Raw genomic sequence first — 23,391 nt, forward strand, 5'->3', positions numbered from 1 at the left:
CTCACTCCCCCTCCTCCCCCCTGCCGCCTCTCACTCCCCCTCCTCCCCCTGTTACCCCCTCTCACTCCCCCTCCTCCCCCTGTTACCCCCTCACTCCCCCTCCTCCCCCTGCTACCCCTCACTCCCCCTCCTCCCCCTGTTACCCCCTCCTCCCCCTGCCGCCCCTCACTCCCCCTTCTCCCCCTGTTACCCCCTCACTCCCCCTCACTCCCCCTCCTCCCCCTGTTACCCCCTCCTCCCCCCTGCCGCCCCTCACTCCCCCTCCTCCCCCTGTTACCCCCTCACTCCCCCTCCTCCCCCTGTTACCCCGTCACTCCCCCTCCTCCCCCCTGCCGCCCCTCACTCCCCCTCCTCCCCCTGTTACCCCCTCACTCCCCCTCCTCCCCCCTGCCGCCCCTCACTCCCCCTCCTCCCCCTGCTACCCCTCACTCCCCCTCCTCCCCTGCCGCCCCTCACTCCCCCTCCTCCCCCTGCCGCCCCTCACTTTCCCTCCTCCCCCTGCTACTCCTCACTCCCCCTCCTCCCCCTGCTACCCCCTCACTCCCCCTCCTCCCCCCTGCTACCCCCTCACTCCCCCTCCTCCCCCTGTTACCCCCTCACTCCCCCTCCTCCCCCTGTTACCCCCTCACTCCCCCTCCTCCCCCCTACCGCCCCTCACTCCCCCTCCTCCCCCTGTTACCCGCTCACTCCCCCTCCTCCCCCCTGCTACCCCTCACTCCCCCTCCTCCCCCTGTTACCCCCTCACTCCCCCTCCTCCCCCTGTTACCCCCTCACTCCCCCTCCTCCCCCTGTTACCCCCTCACTCCCCCTCCTCCCCCTGTTACCCCCTCACTCCCCCTCCCCCCCCTGTTACCCCCTCACTCCCCCTCCTCCCCCTGTTACCCCCTCACTCCCCCTCCTCCCCCCTGCTACCCCTCACTCCCCCTCCTCCCCCTGTTACCCCCTCACTCCCCCTCCTCCCCCTGTTACCCCCTCACTCCCCCTCCTCCCCCCTGCTACCCCTCACTCCCCCTCCTCCCCCTGTTACCCCCTCACTCCCCCTCCTCCCCCTGTTACCCCCTCACTCCCCCTCCTCCCCCTGTTACCCCCTCACTCCCCCTCCTCCCCCCTGCCGCCCCTCACTCCCCCTCCTCCCCGTTACCCCCTCACTCCCCCTCCTCCCCCTGTTACCCCCTCACTCCCCCTCCTCCCCCTGTTACCCCCTCACTCCCCCTCCTCCCCCTGTTACCCCCTCACTCCCCCTCCTCCCCCCTGCCGCCCCTCACTCCCCCTCCTCCCCCTGTTACCCCCTCACTCCCCCTCCTCCCCCTGTTACCCCCTCACTCCCCCTCCTCCCCCCTGCTACTCCTCACTCCCCCTCCTCCCCCCTGCCGCCCCTCACTCCCCCTCCTCCCCCTGTTACCCCCTCACTCCCCCTCCTCCCCCTGCCGCCCCTCACTCCTCCTCCTCCCCCTGTTACCCCCTCACTCCCCCTCCTCCCCCTGCTGCCCCTCACTCCCCCTCCTCCGCCTGCTTCCAAACCATTTCATGTTAAGGTGTTTTATGAGACACGGTAGTTAAGGGTTTCTATTGCTACAAGAAAATACCAAAAATCAAGTCGGGAAGGAAAGGGTTTATTTTGCTTATACTTCCAAATCATAATCCATCCTTGGAAGAAGTCAAGACAAGAACTCAAGCAGGGCTGGAACCTTGAGGCAGAAGCTGATGCAGAGGCCATGGAGGGGAGCTACTTCCTGGCTTGCTCAGCATGCTTCCTTATACAACCCAGGACCAGCAGCCCAGGGTTGGCACCACTTACTATGGGCTGGGACCTCACCTATTAATCACTAATTGAGAAAATGCTTTACAGCTGGATCTCAAGGAGGCATTGCCTCAACTGAGGCTCCTTCCTCTCTGATGACACTAGCTTGTGTCAAGTTGACATACAAACCTGGCCAGTACTGTGTTCATAGACAAACATTATGTGTGCCCCCTCCCACCTCCCAGGAAAGAAGAGGGTATATCCCCCTGGCACGCAAACCACGAGTAGTCTGAGGTACACTGTTGTGGGTTGGCCTGGTGTTCTGTGTATTCAAATGCTGGATTCTGGGCCCCAAGATCTGGTTGCAGTCCAGATGAGAACATTGTCACGTACATTAATCAATATTGTATAAACTCTGCTTCCCAATTATCTCTGATTGGTTAATAAAAAAGCCAGACAGCCTGTAGCTGGGCAGAAGAGGTAGGCAGAGCTTCCATTCCTAGTCTTGGAGTCTCAGGTAGGGACCACAAGAGAGAAGAAGGAAGAAAGGGAAAGAAAGGATGAAGCAATTAAGAACTGACCTGATGGAGCAGAAACAGCCCAGACGGGACCAATATGGCAAGTAACTCAGGACATGTGGCTGGGAAGTAGCCAGACTAGCTTAGAGGATTAAGATAGATCATATCTGCCCAGTGATTGAGCCTAAAACTTATTAATAAATCTTATAAGTCTCTGTCTCATTTATTTGATAGCTAGAGTGAGTGATTAGAAAAGCCACCCCAAAATTATAATATCTTTTCAGTACACACTCACTCACTCATCTAGATTTGCAGGCACATCTACAAGGAGGAAATGAAAGGTCACACCTAGGCTGGTTGTCACTATCACCCCGTTCCAAATTCCACAGCAGTGGTACAGCCCGAGAGGCATCCTGGGGGTGTTTAACATGGATATTGCCAGCTAGGGTTCCCCAAAATGAAGGCTCCAAGCAGCAGAAATAATCACATCAAGGCAGAGGCTTGCTGTCTCTTCAATGGGTGGCCACTCTTATTGCCTCTCCTCATCCTCAGTGACAAGAACAATTGTCCTAGAGCAGCAAGGGAGGTGTGAAAAAGCTGATGGTGTCCTTGCTGACACTCAGACCCTGGATTGTAATTCCTTGAGGACACATCCCTTATCCCAGCTCATTCCTGGCCCGGAGTAGATCTCTAAGACTTTGTTGAAAAGGAACGAGAGCTCCTAACCCACTCCAGCGTTCCAGCTTTGGAGAGACTATGTGGAGAAGAGGAAGGTGCTCTTTGGCTGAACCTGGCTTGGGTAACATGGCACTACCCAGACACACGCGGCGTGTGTGTTTCTAGCAATGCCAGTTTCTGGGTGGGGCTCTGCCTTCCGAGATGTGCAGACCCGCCTCTGGCCTTGCATCCTAGCTCAGTGGAGGGAAAGAACTGCAATTCTAGCAGCTCTCAGCCCTGCCGCTTGTTAGTCAAAATCCTCCAGCAGCAACATGAAGCTGGGCGCCTTCCTTTTCTTGGTGTTCCTCGTCACCCTCAGCCTGGAGGTGCAGGAGCTACAGGCTGCAGTGAGACCGTTGCAGCTTTTAGGTAAGTCTGGACAAATGGTTGCATTAGTCTTCCTTGAGTGAAGGCGCCTCTGGAGTAGAACCTCCAAAACCAGCGCATGCAGGAAGTGGGGAGAAAAGGGAGGAAAGAAAGTTCTCTTTAGGATCCTCCTTGATGGTCACCTCTTAGCTCTCCAGAACAGAATCCCTCTTCTGTTTCTTCTTTCTCTCGCCATTTGCTGGGTCACCTCCTAACTGGGCACTGCCGCATGCTCACCACAGCCATTCTCCATCTCCCCAGGGCCTCCCTCTCGACCAGCTTCTTCCTTGAACTGTCTATAGAAAATACTTCTGTAATTCTGTTAAACACAGGCCAGTCTCCATGTCTTTTACCAACAAGAGTCTCAACAAGGGTTTTGTTGCCATAGGGTGTTTATTGTTGCTTGTTTGCGGAGGTCTCATGCTGCAGCCCAAGCTGGCCAGGAACTGACTGTGTAGCTCAGGCTGACCCCAGACTCATGGCGATCTTCCTACATCATCCTGCTCTGCCGGGATCACAAACACAAGCCGCCTCACCTTATTAGGCCTCAAAGGAGTATGCTTATTCTCTGACCATTCTTCTCTTGACCTCAGCCTTGCCACGCTCCTGGCACATTCCCCTCAGGTGCTCTGAACGAGGCCCCTGACCCCTCTCAGTAGTAAAGCCTCACCTATGCAGCCCCGGTGCTGTGTGCCCTCCCCCAGCTCACCCCACCCTGCTTTCCTGGATTATCTTTTACTGAAACGTAAGCTCTCACATGGCTTTAGACGGAGCTTAGCCCCTCTCCTCCCCACTCTTTCCCACTCCATCAACTGCCTGTTGTTGAAACACTGCTCGTGTCTCCTGTCCCTTGCCCTCCTGTTGCCTCACTGCGGCCAGCCCTGATTACTCCACTGCTCTGCCACTGCAATAGTTCCCCCAAAGCTCCCCTCCCCGCCCCCCTCTTCCTTCTCTGATGTGCTTACTAGTTGAATCCTGGTTCTGTCTATGCTTTTGCAGCCAAGAATCCTCCCAAGCGTCCTTCTTCCCTCAGCCTGTTACGTGGAATCCCAAATCCCCAGGTCGTGCTGAGCTTCTTGCCCCCCTGAAGCATTTATTTCTCCCGCTCCCGAACTTTCCCAGACTTCTCCTTGCCATTCCTCCTCGCTCCTCATATTCCAGGGAACAGAGAGAGGCAGGTGGTATGTCCAACGAACAAGACTGGAAGTGTCCGTCTCAGCGTCTTGGGTCGGTAGCCCTGTCTCCTAGGTAACACACCAGCATCCCCAGAGTCCGGCCCTACTACGCTTTCCCCTTGTGAATTTTTGCATCTTTCCTCACAGCACCCCACCTGCTCTCTCTCCCCCGCGCCATCTCCATACTCTTCCCTGAGAATATTCCTGCACTTCCAGGCTTACTTTTTCTGGTGAACAAGAATAATGCCGTGCCTCTTCTGAGCCCTTTGAGTCCCCTGGATCCACCTTCCAGGACACTTGTGAAACCCTGCTTTGTTTCCAGTGCCTTAACGATAAGTCTCACTTGCATTGGAAGGCTCTAAGACGTGCTTCTTATGTCACTGCCCTTCCTGGTTGCTTTATATATAGCAAAACATCATAAAGACTTAATGATTGACCAAACTACTGTGAATAGGGACAATGGTCTTTCTCACCTCAAAGCAACAACCATGTCATAACCACTTAGGGATCACACTATAAACTAGGGAGAACAGCCTCACAGAGACTGCAAGACAACCAGCAAGTCTGGGTATCCCCTTCTCTGCTCCATGTCCTGTGCTGTGGGAAAGTATTTTCATTTAAACAACCTTCTGCAGTCCTTTCCACAAATGCAATCTCTGTATCTGTCTCAAAGTAGGCTTGCTTTAATGTGATTAATTGTATGCATTTTTTAATAGAAACAAACAGTTACAAATGGTACTACATACTGAGCTTTAAAAAATGGTGAAATTTACTCTTCAATCGAGGGCTGTCATCCCCAGCACTTGATCCTCTAGCACAGTGGTCTTTGCCAGTCCGTTTGTCTGTCTGTGAGAGGGTAAATGCGTTTTGCAGTCCAGGTTGGCCTCTTGCTGATGACTTGCCTGCCTTGGTCCACCATGCTTGCTTTCAACTGATCTTTTCTAACTTAGGCACCTGCGTTGAGCTCTGCAAAGGTGACTGGGACTGTGATCCAGGGGAGCAATGTGTCAGCAATGGGTGCAGTCACGTCTGTATTATGAACTAACAACAGGTAAAAACAAAACAAAACAAAACAACAACAACAAAACACCTGGCCCTTACTATTCCTACAAATCTTGCCCAGACTAGGCAGGTTCTACATTTGACCGCCCATGGGGCTTTCCAGAAGTTGGTAGGATGGAACTCTATGTATCTTCCTATAGCTCCTCCCTTTTTCCTCCATGCAGAAGAAGCACCTACCACAAGATGGTGCTTTCCAAACTGTTAGAATAATTTTCCAACCCAGTCTACCCAAGAGAAAAGTCAAACCATATTTGAGCAAGAAGATAAAAATCACCCAAATCACTCCAAAACGATGTCTGTATATGACTGTGGTGCATATTTAACTATGCACAAATATATATCTAAACACAAAATCTTGGGCTGGAGATGTGGCTCAGAGGTTAAGAGCACTGGCGGCTCTTCCAAAGGTCCTGAGTTCAACTCAGAGAAACCACATGATGGCTCACAACCATCCATAATGAGATATGGTGCCCTCTTCTGGCCTGCAGGGGTTACATGCAGATAGAACACTGTACATAATAAATAAATAAATCTTTAAAACAAACAAACAAGCAAACAAAATATTGTACCTATTTGATTTCTTAGCTATTTCATTCTAAATTAGTTAATCAACAATTTTAATCTCAGTACTTATTCTCAGTCCCATCCAGCCATCTTTGCTTTCTCTGTAGTCCATTGTATATGGTCCTCTATGAGAAATCTCTGTAAATGTACATTTAAGGTATTTATTTTATAACATTAACATGGCTGTAAATGAATATTAAAGTGTGAACACCCTTACTTATTCCTTTGGGAATTAGTAATTATAATCATGTTAGTCCTTTGATGTAGGTTGCCATATGTACATCATAAGCACATCCTTTCTCTGTAAAAATAGTTGATAGGATTCATATTAGTGTATGTTTACCTTTTTAATTTTCAGTATCCATTAATTTTTTTAAAGAATAAAAAGCTACCATTATTAAATTGAATTAATATGGTTAAATTGTATTAGCAGATTTAGCATGTACTCTTAAACACCAAACTATTCAGGCCAACAAGATTTATCTATAGGTAAAGGCTCCTGCTGCCAAGACTGGTGACCTGAGTTTGGTCCCTAGAATCCACATGGTGGAAGGAGAGAACTGGCTCTCAAAAGCTGTCCTCTGTCTTCTGCATGTGCCATGGCATGCACATGACTGCACATACATACATACACAAATAATACTAATATATCAAATTAAAACAAGCCCAAACAGGGGCACACCTTTAATCCCAGCACTCAGGAGGCAGAGGCAGGTGGATCTCTGTGAGTTCGAGGCCAACCTGGTCTATGAAGCGAGTCCAGGACAGTCAAGGTTACACAGAGAAACCCTGTCTCGAAAAAACCAAACAACAAAAGCAAAACAAGCCCAAACTATCTATGTTCAGAACATTTTATTTATCTATCCTACCTGTAGTGCTTGCTGGCTTCTTGATGGTGTTATGGATTTCCAGAATCAAGAACTGCTGTTTCTCATTGCATTCTGGGTAGCCAGATATCCCACACAGATGTCCCATGTGTAATTCTTACATCTATTTCTCCAACAAAGAATTGTCTCAAGGGCCATCTTCTCTAATAACTGCTCATCTCTTCCTGTAGCTTCTACCTGGGGGAAAAAATGTGCCTGTTGGAGTTCTGTGACCAAGAAATAGTTGAAGATGGAGGCCATGGACGGAGATCACAAGGAGCACAGTGGGGGAGGAACAAGGTGTTTCTTTTAATAAACCACACAGTAAAAGTCTCCACACTACTTGGGTTCCTTTTTTGGAGGTTGTTATGGTTTGACTATGGCACGTCTCCCACAGATTCATTTGTGGAGGGTGACTGGTCTACAGCTGATGGCACTGTTTAGGAAGGAGGGGCCTTGCTAGAGTAGGTAGATCACTGGGGTATTTTGTCCTGGGCCTGCCTTGTTCCTTGCTGCTCCCTGGTTGCTTTAGGTGAGCGGCCTCAACCAAACACTCCTGTTGTCATGGTAATCCTACTTTACTACAGAGCAAAGCAGGAGATCCACCCAAGCATAACCTTAAACTTATGAAACAGTGCACCCCCAAACAACAACAACAACATTCCTTCCTTTAAACTGTTTCTCTCAGTTAACTAATTCTAACAGTGGAAAGGCTACTAATGCCAATATCTTGAGTTCTGATAGCATGTATCCTTATGGGTGGCGATGTGGGTCCACCAAGAAAATGAACGGACCTATTCTATGGTCATCACCAACTGAAGGGAAAAAATATATATAGAGAGAGAGTTCCCAGGAAGACCCTAGCTTGAGTTACATGGTAGTACAGTCCCTACACACCCACCTCCCGCCCTGAGACTGGAAACTCACAGCTTAGCACCAGTATAACACTCTTTAATACCAAGGCCATTCAGTCTTTATGTGGGTCGTCCATGTTGTTAAACCCAGACTGTTGACACAGTCTCTTCATACTTCTATTGTGGTAAGAACCAGGAGTAACATCCTTCAAGCTCGGCGCAATATTTAAATATGTCTTAAGTACGGCTTCAATTACTCTTGGTGCTAAGCAAGAAGCACCGCTGCTAAGATAACCAGTTTCTCTCTCTAGGTAGTGGGACTTTTGTGGCTGGTGGTAAGGAGGAAACCAAGGCCTCTGCTAGGATATAAGGGTAGAAGGATGGATGTCACATAGCATTTCTGCCATGCCATCTACAAGAGTGCTCTCCAATTCCGGCCGGAATCTTAAAACTCGAGCAACGTTAGCCCTGCCAACAATCTGAGAGAATAAACAGGGGGTGGGTAAGTGAAGTTTCCAAGCCTTATTTCTGCCACCTTTTACAAGATACCTCGCTGAAGGACACCCACACCACACCACGGGCTTGCAATCTGTAGTGCAAATAAAAAGCCTTTCCGGAACTAGAGCCTACAACGAGGCCCTGCCCCAAACGGTGCCCCGGAAGTATTTCCCAACTATCTTACGTAGGAAAAAAAATGGCGGCGGTGCAAGTCGCCGCCTCGCTTCCTTGTGGGCAGCCGCGAGAGGCCCCGCGGGAGCTCTCGCCCGAGCTGGACGATGGGTTCCGCCGCTTGTCCGCCAGGCTCCGGGCGCTGCAGCCGGATGACAGCGCTGTGTCCCGCATGGAGATCCACCTGCTCTTCGACCAGCTCATCTCCGAGAACTACAGCGAGGGCGGCGGCGTGACCCCCGAGGTAGGCGGCGTGCCTCACCCTTCCCGGTCCACCGCTGGTTCCTCCCTCCCGCCCCTCCGGGTCTCACCCGTATCCCGGATGACTTAGTTCCAGCCTGGCTTTCTCCCTCCACCCGTGCCGTAGTCTCTGCCCTCCATCTTTCTGAAAGCTGGCAAGCTAGCATCTTTCAAAGGCTTCTGCGCTAACGCCCTCAGCTGCCATCCTTGGAAAAAACGATTCCAGGAATGTCGGGACGAGGATGGTTTTAGTTGGTTTCGCAGATGAGCACACGGAAGCTCACAAAGATCCAGCAGGAGTGGTTTGGCAAATGGCAGAGTTAGAATTGGAGCCCAGGTTTGCTGTGGGGCATCTATTTTCTGCCGTTTTCGTACTAGCTCTCATTTGCCTCCACTTCTACCGTCAGGGTAATCTTATCACATCAGACCTCTTCTACCACTGATATCCAGGATCCTTGAGCCAGCCCTACCCACAAGCACCTCACATTTGATGGCTCAAAAAGATGACTACGTTGTCTCCCACACCCCCATCCCCAATTCATACTACCTTCCGAAACCCTAAATACACACAAGGCGCGCACACATTTGTTTTTGTTGTTGTTGTTTGTGTTCGTTTTTGTTTGTTTGTTTGTTTTGTTTTTTTTCCTTTGTGCTGGAGCCTGTCGGATTGAAGTTCTTCAGAGTCGATCTCAAACATGTTTTTTCCGGTTCACTCTCTCTTCTCTATTCCCATTGTCTGTGACTTAGGCAAAAATAATTCTTGCCTGGACAATTCCCCTGGTCTCTTCACTGGTCTTTCTTCAGTCTAGCCCCTTTCCAGACTACTCTTGCTTATGTTGCCAGAATCTACTATTTGGTTAAAAAACAAAAAATACAACCTATAAAAGTGTAAACCTAATCAGATATTTTCAGTGTATATTTGGAAATGACTGAAACAAGCTGCCTAATAAAACAGTCCATCCATACAGTAAGAGACATATATGGAACTCAAGGAGGGAGAAGGATTTTTAAACTAAGTAAATTTATATACGAAGGGGGGAAAAATCCAGAAGAGCTCACCAAAGGGAGCGAAGTGGAATCAAGAGTGAAGTTAAGGGAACTTTTATTTATCTAGTTTGATTTTTTTTTTTACAACAACAACAAATCTGTGACTTTCTAGTTTTCTCTCCTTTTTCTCCTCTTAGCCCCTGGGTACAGTCTTTGGAACTTGCTGCTGTTCAAGCACCTGATGACATCACATCTCCAAGGCGTCCCACACTCTAGTCCCATTACTTGGTTTTTGTTTTTGTTTTGTTTTGTTTTGTTTTTGATTACTTGTCTGCCTGGCAAAGTTCTATTCATTCTTCAAGCCTTCAGAAAGATTTGTGTATCTTTCTGTCTCCCTCAGTAGACTGTAAATTGTTTGCCATTCAGGGAAATGTTTGTCTCACCTTTGGAGTCAAAAGACCTAGCCTACTACCTGGCACACACTAGATGTTCAGAGGCTTTTTACTCAGTAAGCATCAGTAGTGGTGTCATCCATGGATATTGTCATTTTTGTTGTTGTTGTAAAAGTAACTTTTATCCGCCTAGTTAACCTAGGCCTAGTCCTGGAAGCTTCTAGCCTCCATACAATCAAACCTAGGCCTAGAATGTTTTCAGCCTCTGAGACTTACTGCTTAATAAGCTCACCCTTTCTAGTTCTGAACTTATGGCTGGCTCATTCAATTCAGCTGCTCTGCCTCCAACTCCTCTCCCAACTGACTTGTTTAATCTGGCTTCTCTCTCAGCACCTGAATTGCTCTGCTTGGGCTCAGACTAACTCCAGCATCTGCTCGAATCTTCTGGCTCCCCAAATTCTCTGCCTTGTTATCTCTTTAACCTCCCTCTGTAAAAGTGTCTCTCTCCTTGGTGCTGCTTCCCTTTCCTCTCTCCTCTGAGAGTTGGGCATATCCTAATCTGTCAAATCTTTCACTCATTCATCACATGTCTGCCACTCAATTAGACATCACTTTCAAACTTGGGTGCTTCCTTCTACAAGCTAACTTTACCTTCACTGTTTGGGATTAAAAGTGTGTAGCACCATTCCTGGACCTAAGCTTTTGAAACCTTCCTCTATACCCAGCTGGCCTCGAACTCAGACATCTGCTGGCCTCAGTCTCTCCTGGGATTAAAGGCATGTGCTGCCACCACCTAACATGTCTGCATTGCAGCCAGATCATGCAGACCCAGAAGGTCTTCGGATGTGGTCTCTTACCAGACCATCCATGTTCTGAATTAAAATTCCTTCTACATTTTGTAATTTTCTAATTCTATGTAAGAGTCATCATGTAAGTGTTGGTTCTTACTTGCTCAGTAGCATTGAATGTCTGGCTTACTTGATGTTCTTAGCTACAGCGTGTGCTTTTCTATGCTAGAAGCCTTTCTATTGTTGCTTAATAGTACTGTTATGGTTAAAGTTCTTTTCCTTCTTTTTAGTGCTTCCTAATTTTTGTTATTTCATTCCCCCAACCCTCACTTTCTGTTTCAACTTTCACTCAGATATTTTTCCTCACTGAGTGTGGAACATTCACTATACTTTTTCCACTTGACTGTGTTTGGATGGGGGTCACTTGGCTAACAGGTGCATTATCATTGTTTTGTCTTTTTTTTTTTTAATAGGATGTCAGTGGTCTTCTTGTGCGAGCTTGTCAGCTGGTGCCTCTTACTCAGAATCACCTTGTGAGCAAAGTGTCTCAGCTGATCCATCACTTACTTAACAGATTACAGGTAATTCTGTCTGTAACCTTAGGGCTCAGATTGTGAATGCTGAGAACACATAAATGCCTTTGAAATACCACCCCATGGTAGATATGGTAGGCTCGTCTTTTTTTTGTTTGTTTGTTTTTAGATAGGATCTTAGCGCAGGTTGGCATGAGAAAGATTTTCCTTAACTTTCTCATCTTTTTGTTCACCTGTAAAGTGCTGGAATTACAAATGTTTGCTACCACAACCAGGTCAGTATTCGAATCTTTTGGAAAAACTTGGAAAAGCAAAATGTCTTGAGCTGGGAATGTAACTCAGTGAATGGTGGAGCCTTGGCCCCCTGGCATACATGAGGCCATGGGTTCACTGCCAGCTATGCTTAATAAGAGTACATCATCAAATCCAAATACAACTGACCAAATATATTTTCTAAGACATTCTAGACTCTTGCTTCTGAGAAATATTCCTTTATGTTTGGTTCAATAAACCAACATCTTAGATTTTTGGTGTTTGGGTTTTTCTTTCTTTCTTTCTTTCTCTTTTTCTTTCTTTCTTTCTTTCTTTCTTTTTTCCCCAGTGGAAGATAGAATTGAGCAAGATATATCCCAGAACAAAATTACAGGATTCCTTATTTCTTTCCTACCAATATTTTTTCCCCCTGAAACTATTATTTTTGTGATCTACATAAAAACCTCAAAAGTAGCTTGGGGACAGAGAGCCCCAGGATGAAAGTCCACAGTTATTTCTGTCAAGACTGTTTTGTAGTTGTCCTTCTGTGAGAACTCCTAGGTGAGTCCCTGGGTCGATGAGTATATGACTGTCCAGCATTGTGTCAGCCAGAATCCTCTGGACTGCAAGAGAAGGGGCACCCTCAAGCCAGAGCCCTGCCGTCAGAAGGAGATGGGTGCTGATGTGTGTGTTAGGTGAGCTCACATTGTTTCCAGGCTTAGAATGTCACAGACAGGTGTGGGATATCATCTGAATTTTTGCTGTTGTCACATGCTACATTTTTGTGTCACTGACAGTTGGAAAACTTCCTATCACTTGTGGCACCTACAGCCCATAGCCAGCTTTCTAGCGTTTGATGATATTGTATACGAACTTGAATGTCTATAAATAGACTTTTGGTTAGCCCACTCTTTTTCAGGAGAATTATAAACTCTGGGGGAACAGGAATCTGTCATATCTTATTGGTGTATTTGTCACATCATGACAGATTCATAGTATGTATTTAGCTGTATATTAGTTGAGTAATTATTGTGTATAAGTCAATTTAATTGAATTAAGACGTTTCAGTGTATTGAATCTTGTATTATAGCTGTCAGTTTCTGAGTAATTCCAGGAAAAGTTACAGGGACTACCAGCTTCTACTCTGCAGAGATCAGAGGGGCAGAAGAGGCGGAGACCCTGTGTCAAGGGGAAGGTCTCCCCGTATCTTGATCAAGCTTGCAAACCTTAGAGCCCCGATGCTTTGGAACAACAACAACAACAACAACAACAACAAAAGATGAGCATGCCCTCTCTTAAGTTAGAGCATCTCGGTTCTTTCCTTCCTTGGCAGGTGGTTGTGGATGAGCAGAACTTGGAGTTCCTGCTGACCTACACGATCTCAGCTATTGAGCAGTGCAGCTCCTGGACACACATGGAAATTCTCCAAGCCCTGGCAGCTCTGCTTTACTGCAATGGCTCAAAATGTCAAAAGGTAATGTCTCAGGCTGTGTCCTGTGGTATCCACCATGACCAAAAGCAACCTGGGGAAGACTGGGTTTATATCATCTTACAGCTTCTAACCAACCATCGAACAGCCAGGAGCTGTAGAGGAAACCACGGAGAAACGCTGCTTACTAGCTTGTTTCGGCTTGCTTCTCATACAGCGCAGGCCCAACAGCCTAGGCCTAGGGATGGTGGACACCCACAGCAGGCTGGGACCCCCCTACATCAGTTAGCAATTAAGAAAATGCCCCACAGACATTTCCCCAGGGCCAGCTTGATGGAGAAAAGTCCTCAGTTGAGGTTCCCCGCTTCCCAGGGGACCGTAGGTTTGTGTCAGGTTGACTACTGAAGCTAACTATGACAGGTAGTTTATTCTGTCTTCCCTCTGAAAGGCTAGGAGCACAGACTTGAGAGCCAAGGTGCCCTGTTTCCAAGTATCCGTCCAGTCGCTAATTGTACGGATAGCCTAGGGAAGTTCTTATGAACCCCTCAGAGCCTTGTTCGTCATGTGTAAGAGGGTTAGTTATTCTAAGGATGAAGTGAGGCAGTGCATGGCACTCGGTTAACTGATGGCCATCGCTTTCATCAGCACCCTTTGTCCACACAGCCAAGACCAAAGACTCTCAGCAACTACCTAGTAATGACTCTTGCTGCTTGTTTCTGCGCATGTTTGGTAGCCATTGAACAGTTTACCTGGTAGCTTGGGTTTTTTGGGGATTTTTGTTTTGTTTTGCTTTTTATATTTAACTGCCTCCTAGTTAAGAAAATACTGTCTAACAAACACAGTCTTCCTAGAGCTGCTCGTAGACCCTCACGGCTGCTGTTTTGTTTCAGTACCTCCCGGACTTGCTAGGCAAAAGTGGCCTCTTGGTGAAGTTGAGTGACTTGACTCACTCTGACCCTGAAGTCAGGAGAGCCGCAGTGCACTGTATGGCGAACTTATGTCTCAGGTAAGTGGGGCCAACCAGGTTTCCCAATAGTCGACAGACGATAGGACCGCCCTTGGGCCCTTTGCAGACTGCTCTCACTGCCTGAAGCCAGAGCCAACTTAGAAAACTAGCATAGCTTAAGTTACACCCTGCGGTGCATGCCTGTGATGCCCGTGCTCAGGAGGCTGAGGCAGGAGGCTCCTTAGCTTCAGGCTGTCCTACATAGCAAGTTCCAGGCCGGCTTGGGCTACACGCAACGATAAACAAAAAGAGACAGAACCTAGTTTACGTTCCCCATGCTATTTAACAAGGTTGTCTTATATTGTTTGTTTTTAATTCAAGAAGGTCTATCAAGAAATTTGGGGGTGGGGAGAGAAATCCAGGCAGTGCTAGCACACACCTTTAATCCCAGCACTCAGGAGGCAGAGGCAGGTGGATAGCTGTGAGTTCGAGGCCAGCCTGGTCTACAAAGATATTCCAGGACAGCCAAGGACACACAGAGAAACCCTGTCTCCGGGAAGAAAAAAAAAAAAAGGTCTATCAAGAAACGAAGGGAGAAATGCATGCTAGAAGCGATGGGCATGCAGTATGTGAGTTTCATATTCCTTTAGAAAGAATATCCCTGTGAATGTTAAGTCCAGTTTCTTCTTTAAGAAGATGAAGCGGGTCTGTGGTATGCAATAGCATACAGGCAGTACAAACTTGACCTTGTCTCCGGGTAGCACTGTGCTGGCCAGGGCCTGGGAAGGCGGACTCAGTCACACTGTCATTCTGTAGGAGTCTGCTTTATTTCCCTCCTACGACCAAAGGGAAGAACCAAAAAAGATTGTTTTTTTTTTTCTCCGCACTGCTTGCGGTACATTCATAATGTTTTCTGTAGAAATATCTCTTCTTCCTCCATGTGTGTTCAAGCCTGTGCCCGTCCTGCAGTCACTAACCCACCAAAGTGTGTTTCCCGAGCACAGTAGCATTCAGGATGTGTTGCAGACCCGGCAGTCTGCGTGGCTCTCGTTACTGCTTGCCTGTCTAGAAGCCCCACCTCAGAGAGACTGCTTGAGTCACTTTCTACTCGTGTGTTTTAGTGTGCCAGGACAGCCGTACTTGGAGGAGTCCTACCAGCACGTCTGCTTCCAAGCTTTCTTGACCATTTTGCAGGCTCCAAAATCGTCTGATATGGATGATATAACATTTTGCATGGTAGGTGACTTGACTCCTGTATTTGTTTGGCCTAGGAGACAGATAGCTCTGTATGTGTGTGTGAACAATGTCTGTACGTCAACAGCCCTGAGACCACACCTTTGGACTCAAATGACAAGGATTGGTTTTGCTTGCTTTGGTTTGCCCCGAGTTTTGTTTTGACAGCTTAAAAGCCCATGTCCTTTTTTTTCTCCTGAATCTAAAAACATTACAATGATTATGACTGATCTTAGCATTAAAAAAAAAGCTCAATAATATTTTTAATGATACATATATATCAGCATATTTTAAATTAAGAAGCATACATTTCCAACATTATAGATCCAAGATAGTAAAAGTTATTTTTGGTATACAGCTCAGATATGACCACTGGAAAGAATTCATTCTGTGGGTCCTCAGCTTTCCAAGCTCTTTTATCATTTGAGGTACTGTTTTACAGCTCTCCCATCTTTTTAAAGTTTTAATGACTCTTGAATACCTTTCTAGTTCATATTTATTTACGTCACGGTTTCTAGTGGCTACAGGTGGGATAACTTGGGCAGATTATGCCTGGTGCCTCTGTGCTCTGCCCTAAAACTGGACTGGTAAAACCGTATTGCCGGGCTCCTGTGCCGTGCACAATATAAAGTGCGTGACAGAATCACGTTGCTGTTGACTTCCTCATTTAGCAAGCATTAGCTTCTTGTGGAATTGTTGTAGCCACGATTCATGAAAATTAGCTTTTCCCACCAGTTCAACATGTCTACAGTTTACAACCTCCCCTGTGTGGAGTATTTCTGGAATACTCTGGAAATGGGGTTACTGAGCTAAGAAGTCAGTCACAGGACTGCCCTCCCACCCGTGCCGTGCCTTTATGAGCCTCTCTGGGTGTTTTCTTACAGATTCACTTCTCCTCTCTGCTCTTTTATGTCATGTGTGGGAGAGCATGTGGGCATGCCATAGCCCTTGTGTGGAGGACAGAGAACACGTTGGAGAAGTTGATTCTTTCCTTCCACCACGTGTGTCCTGGGAACTGAACCCAGGTCGTCAGGCTTGGCAGCAGGCGCCTGTACATGCTGAGCCGTCTCACAGCCCCCGTGCACCGTTTCCATGGCCTCATCTGTTCCCTTTCTTCCTCTCATTTTTACTTGCTGGTTTGTAACTGTTTACAACAAAGAGTGCTCAGTAGCAGAACTCTTCTGGAAGGCTGCCCAGGGGGCTCATCGGGTCTGTTCCCTGGCTCCTCATCTCTGCTGTGTGCCCCAAAACATGTTCATCACGCAGCCAGAAGGCTTTTCTCTCTTTCGTTGTAACTGCTATAGAGTTGGTCCCTGAGGAGCTAGGTTTTATTCTCCCTTCTAATTTGCATCTCTGCCTCCCCGACCCTCAGCTGTTACAGAACGCACTGAAGGGCGTACAGTCACTTCTCAATGGTGGGAAGATGAGACTGACGCAGGCCGAGCACCTGGGAGCGCTGCTGGCTGTGCTGAAGGTAAAGCAAGTCCTCACCTCGGGTCCTCACTTCCTGTTTCACACCTCAAGTGTGGAGGCCACATCCTATATCCTGTCACCTCACTGTGACGCATAAGAAGTTCTCATATGGGGTTTTTTTGCTTTGGTTTTTGGGTTTTGGTTTTTTGTTTGTTTGTTTGTTTTTTAGGGGTGGTTGTTTGGTTGTTTTTTGTTTTTTTTTGAGACAGGGTTTTCTCATCTGGGTTTTAAGAGCAGAGTAAAATGTCCATATCTGGGCATATTTAGTTAAAATTAAGAGCCGAGAAAAACCGCAATCGAGAAAATGTATCAAAGGTTTAAGAATCTCAGAAAGGAATCAGTGGTGAGCTATGATCTGTAGACAATTTAATTATCCATTATCTTGAGCCCCCTTCACCGGTTTATGCTGAAGGAGCAGTGGCCGCCGTTATTAGCTTCTGAGCCTGCACACTGGGAAAGTCGGGTCACCCTGAGATCCAGCATCCTTCAGCTCACCCAGGAAGAGTCAGAGGCTCAGTCTTCACCTCAGGTCAAAGCCGTCTGTGACAGTCCTGCTTTGTGACCAGTGCTTTACTTATTTTCTCTTCAGCCCTAAATAGAGACAGACAGATATTGAAATAGGTGAATAAATAAAAATGATAAGTTAGGGGCTGGGGAGATGGCTCAGTGGTTAAGGGTACTTGTTCCTTTCACAAAGGATCCAGCAGGTACATGGCGGCTCACAGCCATTCACAACTCCAGTTCCGGGGGATCCAGCCCCCTCTTCTGACCTGCACAGGCACCAGATACCCACATGGTCCACATATGTGCAAGCAGAACACTCATGCACACAAATAAACCTAAAAAGTAATAAAATATTGGGGTTTAAAATAATAATAAATTAAGCCAGGCGTGGTGGCGCACGCCTTTAATCCCAGCACTCAGGAGGCAGAGGCAGGCAGATCACTGTGAGTTCGAGGCCAGCCTGATCTAGAAAGTGAGTCCAGGACAGCCAAAGCTAACACTGAGAGACCCTGTCTTGAAAAAAAAAAAAGTTGTTTTAATCAGTTTGTGATTAATAAAAGTAACTTGGATAAAAGTGATTTAATAAGCAAAAATTACAGTGCACTAAAACTAAGCCTAATCTGGTGTGGCCAGTGCAGAGCGAGCTACATGTGTATAAGATTCAGCTCTTCTGCCATCATCACAGTACTTGCCACACCCAACCCTGCTTAGCTTTAGAAATCCGATGAGGTCAGCACGCCAGGGCGGGACTAAGGGTGGGCGGATATGAGATCAAGCTCACCTTTGAGGTCTCTCCTTGGGTATCCGCTCTGTCTCATTTTTATTCTGTAATAGTTTCTTTTTCTTTTCTTTCTCGAGACAGGGTTTCTCTGTGTAGCCCTGGCTGTCCTGGACTCACTCTGTAGAACAGGCTGGCCTCGAACTCACAGAGATCTGATGGCCTCTGCATCCCTAAGTGCTGGGATTAAAGGTGTGCACCACCACACACCTGGCCTGTAATAGTTTGTTTTTGTTTGTTTGTTTACTTTTACATATACATTTATATTATTATACACATATACATAAACTACATATAGAAAGGACCATGAAACAATTAGAAATTATATAAATATTACATTCATAGCATTTTGCCTCTTTGTATTTGGCAACCTTGAAGAAAACATCTTTGCTGTCTTGATGTGTCTACCATTCTGAAGGTAAATCAATATCTATCATATCTCTATCAACCTAAAAACCTCTATTTAGACCGAAAAACAACTTAACCCCTAAACAACTAAGCTTAATTGTAAAACTAAACTATTTGGTGGTCCTCAACCCCATCAGAAACTTCTCAAGTCCCTGTAATAGTTTTTAAACATTGGTCTGCTTGAGTGCTGATGAGAACGTGCTGGTTGAGTTAGGATTTATGTGGTATTTGTTTTTCCTCTCTTTTCACTGTTAGAAAGCCATGTTTCATGGACTTCCTGGATTAAACATAGAGATGCCCACGGTGCTCTATCCAACTCCACTTCCCCAGTACGATGGGCGATCACCGGCCAAGCCCCAGCAGCCAGAATCCAATGCGGCCCGACCATCTGCGGTATGTGTCAGTCCACTGAGATTTCCGCTGCAGAGCGTTTGTGTGCTCGCTGTGTTGCAGTGTGTGCTGTCTCTGTGTGCTGTGTATGCTGACTGCCTCAAAAGGCCACTAAGAATTTGTTTTCAAGCTAGTGTAGTTAATCCAGAAATTCCAAATAGATCAGATTGCTGAGAAGACCAGTTAGAGTGCCGTGTGCTTCTGCGAGGTCTGGACAGTGTAACTGTTACAGCAAATGTCTGCTCTACTTTCAACACGGTGGAGGCTCATTCCCAGGCCTCTCAAATGCAAGAAGATTCAATGCACTTCTTTTTGTAAAGGGCCAACTGTCACAGGGACCCTAGTGCAAGAGCAGGGGGGGGTGGGATTCGCTGTGGAAGCAGATGGGCGTGGCTGCATTCCAGTAAGTAATAGAAGCAGGCTGCAGTTAGCCTTTGCGTCATAATGGAGGCAGTTCTTCTCTAGAGCCTCTGAAGCCTGCCTGTTTGTCAGGTCTCTATCTCAGCGATGCTCCAGTCACATTTCCCAGCCTTCCTAGAAAGCTGTCTTTTCCCTCAGTTCCCTTGGAGACTGAAGCACACAGATGGCCCATCTGGGCATCATGCATCAAGCATCATGCCTGGCACATCCTGCCACTCTGCTCTGGTCCTCTTTTTGCCTTTTTTTTTTTTTTTCATATTTCTTATGTGAATGCCTGCAGTCAATTTCAAATGAAAAAGCGCCATTTCAGTTGAAAGTAGTTTTTGAAGGGCTGGCTGTGGCGGTGCACGCCTTTAATCCCAGCACTTGGGAGACAGAGGCAGGCGGGTCACTGTGGGTTCGAGACCAGCCTGGTCTACAAAGCGACTTCAGGACAGCCAAGGCTAACACAGAGAAACCTTGTCTAGGAAAACCAACAACAACAGAAAAAGAGCCAAGCAAAAAAGCAGTTGTGGAATGACTTTCATAATGTATATGTGGATGTGTATAAATATAAGTATATATGTACATGTGTGTGTATATGTATGTATGTATGTATTATATCTTTGTTTGCTCCAAAAATCAGAGTAAAAAGAAAAAACACAAAGTAAAACAAAAGAAAACCCAGCAAGGAGAGAAAGAGGAGGAGGAGGAGGAGGAATCCAGCAGTGAAGTGGAAGCAGTCCCCAGCCTCAGCATGGGCAGGGTAAACACGTGTGGCCAGAACGCTTGGTGCTCCTCCCCGAGGGGCTCCCAGAGCTTGCCTGCAGATACAGGCAGAGAGGTCCCCTCACCCTTCACCGCCTCCGGCTGGAAAAGGCTCAGCAGCAGTGAGTCGGACTACTCGGATGCGGAAGGAGGCATGCAGAGTAAATTGAGGTAGCAGTTTTTTGTTACAATGCTCCGCCTGCCACCTGTAGTTGCACGTGACTTTCAGAACCTGTCTGCTATGTGTGGTGTTGACCTTGAAGGTCTCTTTCTTGTGGGGCTTTGCGTCATTTTGATTTGTGGCCACTTGCTGGATCTGCTGATATGGTGCTTCTTTCTGGCCTTTTCATCTTGTTAACCATTCGTCCTCTTCGAAATGAGGTCACAAGTCATATTTTCTGAGAAGCTTGTCTGACACCTCTGTTCTGACATAGGCTCTCTGCTACATGACCCTGAAATTTATCTTTGTCCTAGGGTCCTAGGGTCATGTGAAGTGTGCTATACTTCTTTCATGAGCCATCTGTCACTGTTGTCTGTCTGTCTGTGTATGTGTGTGTGTGTGTGTCTGTGTCTGTGTGTGTGTGTGTCTGTGTGTGTGTCTGTGTGTGTGTGTGTGTCTGTGTGTCTGTGTGTGTGTGTGTGTGTGTCTGTGTGTGTGTGTGTGTCTGTGTGTCTGTGTTGGCCACCTCACGCACCGTGACCCCCATGAGGTCAGTCAGGGGATGCCCATTGAGCACATGCATGGATACTCAGCACTGTCTCTTGTCTGACTCCAGCTTCCTGATCAATATGCTACTTCTCTTATTCTCGGCTTGCTTGTTTTCTAATCACCTTAATAGCTTATAGCAAAACTGCCTGACATGCTTTGGTCATACTTGAAAGGGATGGTAGTATCCTTAGGGGTAGGCAGGATGCATAATTCTCAACTCATTTGAGCTGACTGGAATAAACAGCCTTTCCATCCGCCTTTCCAAAAACTTCTAATACTTTCTTTTTTCTTCTCACAATGATAGGTCATACCAAGCCAAGGTCCGCCAAGGGGCATTAGCTTGTTTTCTTTCTACTATCAAATCAATAGAAAAGAAAGTGCTGTACGGCTACTGGTCAGCCTTTGTCCCTGACACGCCTGAGCTTGGAAGCCCACAGTCGGTGTCCTTAATGACGCTCACATTAAAGGACCCGTCTCCAAAGGTAAGATGCCAAACACATTTTATGTCCTTTCCCCCTTTGCCCTGTCTGATCTGTTCTGAATTCTGCTCTCACTTATACCAGCCTGGGTCCTGACAACCTTACTAGGCAGGAAATGAGGAGAGGACGGGCTTCTGTGGACCACTCATAAAGATGACATCTTATGACCAGGGCTTGCTTGAAGTCGGAGCACACTGAGCCGTAACTTCTGTGTCTCCCATGAGGTCCACCGAAGCTGTGGTGTTTCTAGCAGAAACAACTCAGGAGTGGCTTAGCTCCATGGAATGGAATGGTCGGGAAGGCTCTAAAGCTAGCGAAGAACCTGTAGTGTTTAGTGGGAGCATGAGATAGTGCTGTGTAAAATAAAATCCTAAACAGTTCTCCCGCATCTTAAGTCATGAGTGAGTTACATATTTTAATGAGAAAAGGCAGTTTCTGGAAAGAAAAAGCAACGGCAGTCTTGTTAGCATCAGCAACTATCCCATGGCAGCTGGACTGGTCTGCCTCTGTTTGGATCTGTGTATTCCCCTCTGTTCCTTGTTAAACTAGCTCTTAGCCACAGAAGGAAAGGAGTTGTTTCCAGCCTTCCAGCAGCGAGTATTAAAAAGTCACCCTGAGCAGCTCCTGGCTTTCCTTAGGAAGCCCAGCTACCCACTGAAAGGCAGCATTTTAATAAGCCTACCGCGTATTTTACTTATTTTTAAGGTTTCTTTCTAAAAGGTAACATAATCCACAGTAGATTGGAACATCCCATAATCATTCAGGTAGCTAATTATAGTCTCTATAGTTAAGGTGGTGGCTTTCTGGCTAAGAGCACTGACTGCTTCCAGAGGTTCAGTTCTCAGCAGGATCCATCCACCCAGCAGCTCACAATCCTCCGTAACTGACTTTTCCTTAATAAACAGCAATCCATGACAAAGATGGATTTTTCCCCCTTTCCATCTGTAAGGTTATGTATAGGGTCTGTGAGATGGCTCAGTGTCCAGAGTGCTTGCTGTACACTGAGGAAGTGAGTTCAGATGTCTAGCACACCCATAAAAAAGCTGGGGAGGTGGAAACAGGTAGATCCCTAGGGCTTGCTGGCCAGCCTAGCCAGGTCAGGGAGCTCCAGGCTCCGCGGGAGGCCTCTTCTCCAAAAATGAAGTGGAGAGCAACTGAGGCAGACGCCTCTGGCCTCCACATGTGTATGCACATATGTGTATACACATGACCAGATACACACATACAACTTACATTCTTTAATTCCTACACCCAAGTGTTTGCAAACATTAAGTTACCATTCTTATTGTGCGCGCGCACGCACACACACACACACTCACTCAGATGTAAGCAGCTAGTTGAGGAGCATTTGTGTCTCTCTACCCTAGGTGCTGTTGTTTCTCTCTTCATCAGCCTCATGCTTAGATGTGTAGGTGTCTGATCTCTAATGCTTCCCCTTCCTAGGACTTCAGATCTGTGTGCTGAGGTAGCACGTAGGATAGCCGTACATGTATGTAGCGCACGTGGCCTGCCTCGCAGCCACCCGCAGTGCCTGACACTTCCTTCATTCTTAGCGTTCCCTGAATACTTGGAGAATTAGTCTGCATAGGAAGAAGGGAACCTGGTCCCAGCTTCTAGCCAATGCATGTGAATCATCTTGACATTCCAGACTCGTGCCTGCGCTCTTCAAGTCTTGTCTGCCATCTTGGAAGGCTCAAAGCAGTTCCTTTCTGTTGCCGAAGACACCAGTGACCACAAAAGGGCTTTCACTCCCTTCTCTGTCACGATTGCATCCAGCATTAGAGAGTTGCACAGATGTCTTTTGTTAGCTCTGGTGGCAGAGTCATCATCCCAGACCCTTACTCAGATAATTAAGGTAAGTCCCACGTTACCTGCGGCCTTCGGTTTGTATGTTTCACGTCATCTAAAAGTAATGAGTATATTAAAAACACCTTTTCAGAAGTCTGTACCTACTTAGCCAATCTAACAATAGGCACTATAAAGACTGGTTTTCATTTACTATAAAGACCTTTGAAAACTGGGGGACGGAGGGCTGGTGGGATGGCTCAGTGGGTAAAGGTGCTTGCCGCTAAGCCAAGTGTGATCTCCAGAAAACATGTGGTAGAAGGAGAGAACAGATTCCCACAGTTGCCCTCTGACCTCCACATAAAC

At 47.2% G+C, this 23,391-nt stretch overlaps 2 protein-coding genes across 2 annotated transcripts in view; both read left to right on the forward strand.

The window, feature by feature from the left end:
* Positions 1-3,165: 3,165 nt before the first annotated feature.
* Positions 3,166-7,350, forward strand: LOC311579732 (protein Wfdc21-like). Its single transcript, XM_084750565.1, has 3 exons — positions 3,166-3,345; positions 5,468-5,568; positions 7,201-7,350. The coding sequence occupies exons 1-2, from the start codon at positions 3,249-3,251 to the stop codon at positions 5,560-5,562; spliced, it is 192 nt and encodes a 63-aa protein (XP_084606691.1). The 5' UTR covers positions 3,166-3,248; the 3' UTR covers positions 5,563-5,568; positions 7,201-7,350.
* A 1,176-nt stretch (positions 7,351-8,526) lies between these two features.
* Positions 8,527-23,391, forward strand: part of HEATR6 (HEAT repeat containing 6) — a 31,687-nt gene continuing 16,822 nt past the window's right edge. Inside the window, exons 1-10 of the mRNA XM_084750503.1 lie at positions 8,527-8,776; positions 11,413-11,520; positions 13,058-13,198; positions 14,044-14,159; positions 15,221-15,335; positions 16,705-16,806; positions 18,751-18,888; positions 19,931-20,223; positions 21,066-21,243; positions 22,889-23,095. Of these exons, the coding sequence (XP_084606629.1) occupies positions 8,558-8,776; positions 11,413-11,520; positions 13,058-13,198; positions 14,044-14,159; positions 15,221-15,335; positions 16,705-16,806; positions 18,751-18,888; positions 19,931-20,223; positions 21,066-21,243; positions 22,889-23,095 (1,617 nt within the window). The 5' untranslated portion in view covers positions 8,527-8,557. The remainder of the gene's footprint in view (positions 8,777-11,412; positions 11,521-13,057; positions 13,199-14,043; positions 14,160-15,220; positions 15,336-16,704; positions 16,807-18,750; positions 18,889-19,930; positions 20,224-21,065; positions 21,244-22,888; positions 23,096-23,391) is intronic.

Source organism: Acomys minous (genome assembly GCF_964271855.1).
Source record: "Acomys minous genome assembly, chromosome: 12".
Classification (NCBI taxonomy): Eukaryota; Metazoa; Chordata; class Mammalia; order Rodentia; family Muridae; genus Acomys; species Acomys minous.

Coding starts and splice junctions, on each gene's coding strand:
- LOC311579732 (XM_084750565.1), top strand. CDS start 3,249: ATGAAGCTGGGCGCCTTCCTTTTCTTGGTGTTCCTCGTCACCCTCAGC. Junction 3,346..5,467: donor GAGACCGTTGCAGCTTTTAG/GTAAGTCTGGAC, acceptor TTTCTAACTTAG/GCACCTGCGTTGAGCTCTGC.